The 11,861-nt window shown below is 51.6% G+C and overlaps 1 protein-coding gene across 1 annotated transcript in view; it reads right to left on the bottom strand.

Annotated features, from left to right (window-relative positions):
- Jakmip3 (Janus kinase and microtubule interacting protein 3) overlaps window positions 1-11,861 on the bottom strand; it is a 99,201-nt gene that overhangs the window by 9,860 nt on the left and 77,480 nt on the right. The window contains exons 19-22 of the mRNA XM_008823146.2: window positions 10,854-11,057; window positions 9,789-9,854; window positions 7,614-7,686; window positions 6,097-7,085 (exon numbers count right to left, since the gene is read on the bottom strand). Of these exons, the coding sequence (XP_008821368.1) occupies window positions 7,636-7,686; window positions 9,789-9,854; window positions 10,854-11,057 (321 nt within the window). The 3' untranslated portion in view covers window positions 6,097-7,085; window positions 7,614-7,635. The remainder of the gene's footprint in view (window positions 1-6,096; window positions 7,086-7,613; window positions 7,687-9,788; window positions 9,855-10,853; window positions 11,058-11,861) is intronic.

The raw sequence follows: 11,861 nt of genomic DNA, 5'->3' as shown, positions 1-11,861 counted from the left end.
ATCCACCCATCAGTCCATCAGTCCATCCATCCATCCATCCATCCAACCATCCACCCACCCATCCATCCATCCATCCACCCATCAGTCCATCCATCCATCCAACCATCCATCCATCCATCCATCCATCCACCCATCCACCCATCAGTCCATCCATCCACCCATCCACCCATCCATCCACCCATCCATCCATCCACCCACCCATCCATCCCCACTCCATGCCTGCACAGTGCTTATGAACTATGGCTGTATTCAGAGAAGAGCAGCTCATCCCTGGATTTCAAAAGCGACACCATCACTTCTGGCCTGCCTGGGCTGCAGCATGGTGAAAGCAGCCTGTGACTGAGCTCAGGAGCAGGGCGCTCATTGGCATTCAGGTCGACTCTGTGACAACGAGCTGTAAATCTGAGGCTGCTGACAGTTAATCTCACACTCTGTGAGCTTCCAGACCCTGAGCTGAAAGGAACAGAGTCCCTGGAGATCCAGGATGAAATGGGACCAGAGAGTTTGGCTGGACCAGACCAGCACAGAAGATGCCAGCAGCAGCCTCTTACCCTGTCTGCTCCCCGGTATGGGTGACACAGAATAGGGACATTCCAACCAGGACGTGTTGACTACCAAATGGGTTTGTTCAAGCAGACGGGTTACTCAAGAAGAGGAGGCGCTCCTTCTAAGGAGTACGGGGCGGGGCGGCAAAGACATCCCTGAGAAGTGAACTGTACTGTGCCCTATACACAAAATGAACCACAGATGTTTAAGTGTAGAGACATAAAACCACAACATTCTAGACAGAAACGTGGGAGGAAGCGTCCATGACTTAGAATAACGCAATGCTTTCTTTGTTCCTACATCCAAAGTTCACCATTTTCAAGACATTTTTGCCTCTGTATGAATGTGTGCATATATGTATATTTGTATGTGTGTGAGGGTACATATGCACGTATGTTTTCATGTGTGTGGACTCCAGAGGTTGACACTGGGTGGCTCTCTCCCTTATATAGGGATGTAGGGTCTCTCATTGAACCTTGAGCTCATGATTCAGTTAGTCTAGGTAGCCAGATTGCTCTGGGGATCCCCATCTCTGCATCTTGTCTTGTGGGATTACAGGTAGGCTGTCATGCCCACCCAGCATTTCTGTGGGTGCTAGGGATCCAAACCCCAGTCTTCAAACTTGTATGGTAAGCTCTTCACTCACTCAGCTCTCCCTAGCCCCAGTTGATAAATTAGACTTCATCAATATTAAGAGCGCCTGCTTTTTATGAAATGCTCTCAAAAGGAAAAAGAAAAAAAGGACTCTGAGTTGGGTGTGGTGGCTCACACCGGTAACATCAGCACTCAGGGAGCTGGGCATGATGGTTCACACCAGTGACATCAGCACTCAGACTACTGAAGCAGGAGAATAGCTGTTTGAGGCTACACAGTGAGTGCCTGAGCTGTATACCAAGACTCTTATGTGTATGTGTGTGCGTGTGTGTGTGCACGTATGTATGTACATGTATACATGAGGGGGCACATGTACATGTATACAGACACGTGTGTGAAGGTCAGAAGACAACCTCAAGTGTCATTCCTCCAGCGCCAACCATTTCTTTTTTTGAGACAAAGCTGCTGACCTGGAACTTGCCAAGTAGGCTAGGCTGGCCAGCCAGGGAGCTCCAGGGACTCACCTGTCTCTGTCTCTCCAGCACTGTCGTTACAAGTATGCAGCACCATGCTTGGCTTTTTTTTTTTAAACTGCAGGTTCTGGGGATCAAGCTCAAGTCCTCATGCTTATATGGCAAGTGATTTACCGACTGAGCTGTCTCCCCAGCCCAACAAGACTTTGTATTGAGAAAAATAATCTGAAAGGACATAGTTTTGAATTTTATAGATAACAAACATATCTAGATTATACAGAAAAGACTTGAAATGCTACATCAAGAGACCAGCAAGCAACTCATTTCAAAAATGGGCTAAAGACATGAAGAGACACTTTACTACAGAGAATATATGGATGGAAAATCTACACACAAAAAAAGATGGTCAATACTGTCACTATTAAATGCCAACGGAAACCAAAGTAAGATGCTGAAAAACCAGCCAAATAGAAACTGCCGAACAGGACGTCTCTCCCACCTTGCTGGTAGGAGCGCACACAGCACAGCTGGGTTGGATGAGTTTCCTCTAACATACCTTTACCAAATGACACCACAGGCCTGTCCTAGGTATTGAGTCAAGGGGCATGAAGGCTCACTCGGGCGAAAAGGGACACACCAGTGGGCCACTCATCCATGCCAAGGATTCCAAAGTGGGTTTTGCTAAGAGATCAAAGCCAGGAGTCCTCAAGCTACATAGTATGTGATTCTATTCATAGGACTTGAAAATGACAAAACTGAGAGGAGGAGAAACAGATCAGGGCTGGCGGGGGGGACCGGGGGGTGCATCAGCAAAGGGAGAAAGAGTCTGGAGATGTGATATCTGTCACGATGGTGGCAGACATGTATGCCGTGCATGTGTCAAAACCCAGAGAACATCCACTACACATCACAAACAGTAAACACTGCTATATATGAAAAATTTTAAAAAAACAGCATGTGGGGCAAAGAAATACCAGTTGTGGCACAGGAACCTGACTTTTAGGAATAGAGCATAACTGTACTGGAGAGATTGGGAGGAAGGACTCCCTAAGTTATCTTGGAGAGCAACATTTTTTTTCTGGATAGTGTAAGGCCAAAGATGATCTGAGCTGTCTACAGACCATGTTCTAGGTAGTGAGGTTGTCTCTTAGCAATTTTGAGATGACTTTGTGTGTTTACCAGCATTGGACAGTGAGCAAGTGTACTGTAGACAGTGAGAGTCACGTACCACACTGCCAACAAAGGGAGAGGTGGAAAGAAGGGAAGAGCAGGGCTAGGACAGACCTTGGGTTGCTGGGCTGAACCTAGGGGCGTTGTTATGAGCGCACGGTTTCATAATACCTAGGGCGTTGTTATGAGCGCACGGTTTCATAATACCTAGGGGCGTGGTTATGAGCACACGGCTTCATAATACCTAGGGGCGTGGTTATGAGCTCACGGTTTCATAACAGCTACAGGCAGGTGATATAAGATACATGAGTGGGGGGCGGGAGAGATGGCTCAGCGGTTAAGAACACTGGCTGCTTTTGCAGAAGATCCGGGTTCGAATCCCAGCACCCACATGGCAGCTAACAACTGTCTGTAACTCCAGTTCCAGGAGATCCGACGGCCTCTTCTGTCTTCCATGGTCATTGCACAACACAGGTGCACTTACCTACATCCAGGCAATCATGCAAACACATAAAATAAAATATAATAAATAAAATATAGAAAAGATACATGATTGGTTGATGTTGATAGGTGGTAGATAACGGGTATAAAAGGATGGGTGGAGAGGTAAGTGATGGGTCAGTAGATGACGGTTGATGACAGGCAGATGATAGGTGAACACAGATGTTGGGAATACATAGCTTAGTACACATACATGCATGTCTCAGTTCTGCCTGAGAGGAGGGCAAATGAAGCCACTCCAGCAGCAGCAAGCACACCCAGACCTGAAGATTTTGGTGTCTCACCCACATTCTCCAACGAGGGGCCAGCACTCCTTGGAGAAGGGGCGGATCCCAGGTCTGGCACAGGGACAATACAGGATGGGTCTTGTGGTGATGGGACATGTATCAGGGACATGTATCAGGGCCAAGTGTCAACCTTAAAGAACACTCAGGGCTTTAAGAAAAAAGTTCATGATGGGACAGACTTGGAACATGGAGAACTGAATGGGACACAGGATTCCCTGAGGAAAACTTACTGGAAGGCACTAAAATCTGGCAGCGAGTTTGAGGAGAAAAAGGAGATGTGAGTGACATCAAAGTCCTCCCCCACGGCATGCAGAGTCTACCCGCGGCTCCTGCTTTCGAGAGCATCAAAGCTAGTCACTGATGGTTTCAGTGTGTTGACCTCTGGCACCTCCATGTGGTACATGAAGGGGTCTCACTGGGCCGGATGTTTTCACTATGAGGCTCTCCAGCTCACAGGACACACAGCCTGAGCGCATGCAGCCTACCACATGGCCCTGCAGGAGTTGAATTGGAGCGCCCCCATGTGGCTCATATTGGCACTTCCTGCAGGGCTGAGCCAAGCAGCCTCCTAGTTCTAGAATAAGCTTCTCTCTGAAATTTCTGGTTATGCCTGCTCACAGATACTGGAGGCCATACTACCCTGTACTCATACTGAAGAACAGGCCGCTATACAACACATTCCTCTAAAAGCATGTACCCCAACGTGATGTGAAAGACAGGAAATGTCCCCAGCCGCCCAGCCAAACAGCCATGTCTCACAACTTCCTGCCATTTTCACACAGGCGTGACTCTCCAGAATAGCTGGGTTGGCTCTCTGGAATTCCCCTGCACAGCCCCACCAGGGGACAGCCTCCTGGCCTTGGGATGGTGTGTGGTGGGAAGACGGAGCCTCGCTGAGTGGCCCACCATGCCACACAAGAGCCAGCACACCCTCCACAGGGCATGCGGAGCTCAGTGAACACCAGACACCCTAATCTAGAGACGCAGATTGTGAAGAGAAAGTCAGACTAGCACACCTGGCTCACACCTGGTCCTCCTTCCCTGCCAAGGGCCCTCCTGAGAGTGGGCAGACACATAGAGCAGACACACAGGAAAGATGGGCACAGTCAACACACAGGCACTGGGCTGGGTAAGGTGGGCGCTCATGGGAAGAGTGTGCGCATACAGGAGAAGGTACTCATTGGCCAGATGGGATTTTTCTTTTCTTATAAGTGGAAAGGGCCTCTACCACTCTAGGGTCCTGCTGGGTCGTCACAGTGTGTCATGCGCCAGCTCTCACTCCTGCCTCCATGACCCCCCCTGCCCCCCACCTTCAGCAACAGTTTCTACCACGATCCCTGGGAAGTTCTGAGCTCTGCTCTGTCAATGAGGACAGGTGCCCCCACCAGGACTGTTCATAAGGAAGCCACAATATGCTCCTGGGTGGTGCATAGGTCTGTGACGAACAGGTTACACTGAAGCCAAGCCCCTTCTGCAGCCAGTAGGTAGCCCTGGGTGTCAGGACCTGGAATTTCTGTGCCCTTCCTCAGATGGGCAAGTCCCATCCCCCAGGGGAACTGAAATCTGAGAGAGCAGGTCTGTGTGTCCCAGGAGATATATGCGCACCCAGGCAGTGTCCAATTCTCAAAGACTGAAGTGACGGAAGCCTCAGGGTGCTCCCAGGAAGTCTGTTCCCAGCTGCCTTCTCTTTGTAAGCACCCTGATGAGGCCCTGGGAGGACCAAGCTCCCCTGATTCATCACAAGGCCTGAGGCCAGCGGGATCATCCTGTCATGGGAACCTGTGTTCAAAACTCACAGTATAGCCATGCCTGTCATCCCAGCTATTTGGGAGACTGAGGCAAAAGGATCACACTTTCGGTACCTGGAGTCCAGCATGAGTTCAAGGCCAGCCTGAGTAACTTAAGAGACCCTGTCTCAAAATAAAAAGTAAAAAAGATGGGGCTATAGCTCAGTGGTGATGTGCTTGCCTCACACATGCCAGGCCCTGGGTTCAATCTCAAGTACAGTGCATTATCTGCAGTGAATGGAAGTTGACTCTCACCCACACCATAGCTGCTTTGTAATCCTGATTGGGGATGAGGTAGATGGACAGCTCATGAATCAGAGAAAGGCTTCCTGTCTTCAGCAATAGGGAGGAGGTGCCCTGTGTTCATTTGAGCTCATCACTGTGCTGGGTACAGGGACGTGCCCACTATGTGTGGGGTCGACCCACAGGCACAGATGATCTACAAATGAAGCAGGAAGCTTCCCATTTTCAGAAGTCCTGTCAGCAACAGCTGACAGCTGGCATGGGGCTGGAGCCCACTCAAGCAGGAACACCAGTGTGGTGGCTCAAGTGGCTTCCTCAGAGGGCACTGCCAGGTGCCGTGGCATCTGAGTCAGCACGAACAGGGAAGGTAAGTTCAGCACATATACAGGCCACAACCAGAAATGGAGACGGGAAGCCCCCACCCATCACCCACTTGCTCACACAGACACCCTGGGTTCCCCTGATAGGGGAGCCTTCAGTCACATCATCACCTACCTGCAGGCCATTGCCCTCAGGCTGCCCTCTTGAGTTTGTGGAATCTCCGATGCATCTTGTCTTTGCCTTCTCTCCTGGGCCCTGCTCCTTGCATGTTGTGGCTCTGGACAAGGCCATCTTTAGCCTTCTCACCAGCTCAGCTCTCAGGCTGGGCCCACCTGCTGGGAGTCCTCCAGGCCAGGTGGCAGTACCTCCACCATTTCTGGGACTATGCTGCAATCCATGTTCTCCAAGGCCAGGCCTCTGTATGCTCATCTCATGTGCCCTTACCACTCTCTCTGCCTCTCCCCTGGTCACCTACTGTTCTCCTGACCAGCAGACTGGGGTAGGACTCCAGCCTTCATGCCAGGAGTAGGGTAGGAGGCCAATGGGGGCCATAACTCTCACCTGTCCCCAGAGAGACACCACCATAACAGAACAAGGTTGGGTGTAGGATCTGTCCATCAGCAAATGCTCAGGACCCCAGTGAGTGACAACAGTGTGGCACTCAGCGTATCGCGGGAGCCCCCCCACCTGCCAGTTCCCCTTGAAGAAGGTCACTGCCGAGACCACAGCCTTCATCTTGCCATTAGGGACAAGCCTTGGCAATTCTGAGCATCATCTTCCAGGAGGGCTGATGGTCATTGTGGGAATGAGAGGGTGCTCCAGCGTAAACTCCAGCACAACAGCAGCTCTTACCCCTGCTTGGCAGGGAACATTACACATCCCTCTGACTGGGATGGGGGCTGCTCTCTGGGTGGAGGGACCCCAGGGCCCAGCAGCGAAGGCCAAGCCTCTCCCCAGAGAAGCGTCAATCAGCAAGACCAGTTCTAGTCCTGGCTCATCCGATGTGGACAGTAGGAACAGCTCACAGGTGCTTGTACCCGCCTCTTCCACAAGGCGGAGCACAGAGCCCAAACCCTCCCAAGTCTTCACTATGTCCCATGCTTTCTCTGGCACCCACTGCTCCCTGGTCCCGATAGAGGACAGGGGTCCACCTGTGCAGAAGGCTGAAAGAAAAGAGGTGCAGAGCACAGGAATTAGGGAGGTGAGGAGGACAGCCAGTGTGGCTGCTATACCCCAGGAAAGAATCTTTCCACAAGCTCTGGAGGGTGGAGCCAGGAGCCTGCCTAGAACAATGGCCCCGTGTTCCACATGTCCTCGCCTCTAGGCAGAAAGTGGTGGCAAAGTGTGGCATGTAGCCTTTGTGTGCTGGCAGAGCAGAGGCTCTGCACACAAGCACCATTCCCGTGACTGTGGATGAGCTCAGGAGCTTGGGCACATGGAACCTGAGCTACCAGAAGACAGGAAAAATCACAAAACTTTCTGCTGCTCTAGAAGCGGATGCTGACTTCCGTAGAGGGTGCTGGTCATGAGTGCACCTCACACCCTCTTGTGGACCCAGTGCCTGGAGACAGGTTTCTGATCTCTGAAGGACAGGCCTCTGGAAGATGGCAGGCAGTTGCCTGGGTGACAGGGACCACCAGGGAAAGGGAGTGGGACCCTCACCAGAAAACTCCAGCCCCTGAAGTACTCACCAGATCAGGGTGCCAAGAACAGCTATGACCAGAGAATGAAGGCTAGAGAGAAAAACAAGAACAAAAATAAAAACTGAAAAGGAGGGGGGGGGTGGAGAAACAGAAGGAGAGAGAAAGAAAAAAAGAGAGTTTGTAGTGTTTCTGAAAAGAAATGACCCATGATCATAGACAGGGACAGCGGCCCCCAGGGAGGAGCAGGCATGGGCAGGACGTGTGCAAGGGACACTGCAAACCTCAGCCTGGGTGGCAGTGCTGCTCCTAAAGGACACCAGGGGACTAGGCACCATCCAAAGGCTCAGCTGGAGGCTCCACACCCCATACAGCAAGCCGAGCCTCTTGGGGACAGGGGTCTATGGAGAAGAGTCACTAGACTGAGGGTACCGGCACCAGCATCTCAGACAGACAGTCCGGGCACCCGGCAAATATGAGTTATCTGTGTCAATCCTTTGGTGGCAATCCTTTTATAAGCAACAACATACTTTGATACTCTGAACAAATTTGACACTTGAAGAATTGTTTGGGGGTGGGGGTGGGGCCAGACTAACTTGGAGAAAACCAAGCAATCGCATTCAGCCATTTAGTTAAGTAAGAAAGTCCAGACCTGGAACTTAACATTGTCCTGGTGTTAATACAAACACAGGCCTTTAAGATGCAAAATGAAACAAGCATATGCTCTGGGGAAGACTGTCATCTTGGGGGTTCAGACTCCGAGAATGTGTCCCCTCTTAGCCTCACTGAGAGTGTGTCTGTCGGGTACATGTCCTGGAGTCCACAGGCTTTGTTGGAACTTGTTTCTCAGGGTATGCCCTTATTGGCTCTGGGGCCCGATTCTCATGATGGGTGTGAGAATTTACATAAGGCCTGGTAGGCAGTGGTAGCAAAGTGCCCAGCAGGTGGCAGTTTTTGTTAGTTAAGGAAGGGTAGAATATCTGGGGTGACCAGCTCCTGGGGACTCTGGTGGGCAAAGAACTCCTACAGGCTCCTGCTAGAGCCTGCGGTGAGCTGGCCGAGTGGGTGTCCTATCCAAACTCCACCTTTTATTTTCTCTGGAAGGAACAAGACAGGCAGGTGGTCACTTCACTCAGTCTGTCACTTTGATGAGAACTGTCCCATAGGCAGGGCCAATCACAAGAATCAAGAAAGTGTTTAAAGCCCCGCGTGGTGGTGCATGCCTTTAATTCCAGCACTTGGAAGACAGAGGCAGGCAGATCTTTGTGAGTTTGAAGCCAGCCTGGTCTACATAGCGAGTTCCAGGCCACCTGGGGGTACAGGGAGACCCTGTCTCAAAAAGACAAAAGAAAGAAAGAAAGAAAGAAAGAAAGAGAGAGAGAGAGAGAGAGAGAGAGAGAAAGAAAGAAAGAAAGAAAGAAAAGAGGAGAGAGAGGGGAAGGGAGGGAGGGAGGGGGAGAGCGAGAGCAAGAGCGAGAGCGAGAGCGAGAGCGAGAGCGAGAGAGAGAGAGAGAGAGAGAGAGAGAGAGAGAGAGAGAGAGGGAGATTTGACCCAGAAACCCCTGCACTAGCCCCAAATCACACAGGAAATGGAACTACCCTGAGCAACCAGCCCACAGGAGTCAGGGTTCTCTGGGCGTACACCCTTCAACCTGGTCTGGGGAACAGTAAGGTCAACATGAGTGGACAGAAGCCTGGGACCCCGGGCTATTCAGCCAGAGAAAGCACCTGAGCATGCACTTAGCACTCAGTCTCTGGTCCTGGAGATACTGCCTGGGGACTAGGCAAATACAGTTTCTGAGCCCCAAGGGTAGCTCTTGGGGACCACAACCTGTCTTTCAAGAAGCCAACCTTCAGATAAACAAGTCTGAGGATCCTGGAGGGTTACCCACTGCTGTATCACCAACATGGATAGGGACCCTAGGTCATTGGTCCAGCATATGGATCCAGATGGGGAAACCAGGGGGTGCAGAGGCTACAGGCTAGGCCACATGAGGAGTTCCCAGCTCTGGCCCAGAGTACTTACAGCTCTCACCCAATGGGCACTTCTTTGTGCTTAGCCGTACCTTGCTTTGGGTGGGCTGCCTTGTAATGACACCCTAGGCCAAGTCTGTTCTCTCTCCAGATCTGATGTGAAGTGATCTCAGGTAGGGACCACCTTGTGTTTTTTAATCTATAAGCTTCACTGACAAGCCCAGACCCCCATTCCACCCACTCTTTATTTACCTTTTCCTCCAGTTCCTTTATCTGTCTCTTCTGGGTTTCTATTCTTTCTTCTAACTCTTTAATTCTCTGCAATGTTAAAAGGAGGAAAATCTTCAATAATCAGAGATTTGGGACACTGACTAAAACGTATCACACTCTCCCCTCACTTATTTGGTGCAAGCTCACAGAGTGGCTGCCATGTTGGCCTGGCCTCAAGTCACCTGGTGGTCCCTAGCTGGTCACTTCTCTCCAAAGACAGTGAGACTCCTTCCCCAGGGCCTCTCCTTCTGTAATGGAACCAGTGACTTCTGACTTTGTTAGAAATTTTAGTGTGGGAACCCAGGGAAAAAACAAGAAAAACCCAGGCCAATAAAAAGAATTAGTTCACTGTCCTTCCCAAAATCATTACAGTAACAGGCAGCCAGAGGCCAGAACTACCAACCACGAGAACCTTCCTTCTGAGGCTGCCAGGGCCCTGGGAAGCAGCCAAGCCCCGACCACAACCCCTTGATGCAAGGGGACAAGGAGGTGAGAAGGGACCTTCCTCACGGTGACAGCCCTGGAGTCCCAAGGGGACCACGGTGGGCACATAAGAAGCTACAGGCATGTCCTAGTTTGGAACAAGCCGGCCAGATGGCCCACAGACCATCCAGTCTGGTGGCTTATCTGAATATGTGGTCTGAACTTTTTGCATTTGAGGTGTTCTGAGCTCGGGTTGTATCCACAGGAGCCGGGTCCAGGCCAACCCCACACATGCAGAGTTCCTGACTGTTGTAAACATCAAGGGCAGGTCATGGCTAGCCAACTGCTGTCCACAGACAATACTCCTAAGCATCAGGGGCAGTATCATGTAGGAGACCTGGAATCCAGGAGAACTTCCTTTGAGTGGGAAAATTCCACTCAAGGGCCTCAGCAATACAACCGTCAGACTAGGAGGCTAGTTGGCGTGAAGGTAACCTGGCTGGAGGGCTGGGCATGGACTGGGGGCGGGGGTGCAGCGATCGGAGGTGTGGCCCCTGGAAAGCTGGGCCTTAGGAAGCCAGCCCTGCGCTCTATCCCCACCTACGCCCGCAGCTCCCCCATCACCTGCTGCGCCATCTGCAGCAGCTCCATGCGCTCTCGTAGGATCTGTGCATCACGCTCGCGCAGCTCGCTCATGACCTGCCGCTTCCACTGCTCCACGGCCACCTTGAGCTTCTCACGCTCCTCCTCTGATAACAGCTCAGCCACTTTGGCCCCTGCCTCCTGCTGCAGGGCATCGTACAGCATGGCTTCCAGCTCCAGGATGTGCTGGGGACAGGAGACAGAAGTCAGTCCTCCTCTTCTGCAGGAGTGGGCCCTCAGGAGGATTCTGACTGGGGCGGAGGGGGGCCCTGGGGTCTCTGCGAAAGGAGCCAGAGTATCGCCCCCAATCCAGCAGGGGAAATTAGAAGAGACGTTGACTGGGATAAGTCAGACCCTGAGGACTGAATTCTGAAGGGAGGAGCCTGGAGGGATGGGGTTGGGGCAGTGTGAAGGGAACACCCTCTGAGCTCCTAAGGCAAGGGGAGAGGTTTGACCTGAGAGCTCAGAGCGGCAGGGGTGGATGCAGAATGGCACCCTTGCTGTCCCTCAGCAGCCAAACACAGTCCCTCACACACCCGAGTGCAGCCAGTTGAAGCAAAGCGTGTGTGGTTTGGAGTAGCTGGGATGACCAACTTGCTTGTTCTACACCTGGACATCTGACTTGGGAGTACTTTTAAACTTTCTCCTCAGGATTTCTGGTTTTGTCTAATGTAGCCCAGGCTGGCCCTAAACTAGGGGCCTAAACCTAAACTAGGTTGCTAATGCTGGCCATGAACCCCTGGTTCTCTTGCCCTCTGTCTCCTAGGGGCTGGATGACATTGTGCACCACCATGCCTGGCTCTCTTCAGGGAAAAAAGTTTTTTGGTCTTTTTGAGAGAAGGATTCCCTGTAGATCCAGGTGGCGTAGAACGCCCCATGTAGACCAAGCTGTCCCATAGAGACTGTTAAGGTTCAGATAGCCCCGCCCCCTCACCAACAGGGTCTCAAGGACTTCTCAAGCTCCTGAGAAAAGGGAACCTAGCTGATAAG

Source organism: Nannospalax galili, unplaced genomic scaffold (assembly GCF_000622305.1).
Source record: "Nannospalax galili isolate Female #2095 unplaced genomic scaffold, S.galili_v1.0 scaffold49, whole genome shotgun sequence".
NCBI lineage: Eukaryota > Metazoa > Chordata > Mammalia > Rodentia > Spalacidae > Nannospalax > Nannospalax galili.
This window is presented reverse-complemented; position numbering and strand designations above follow the sequence as displayed.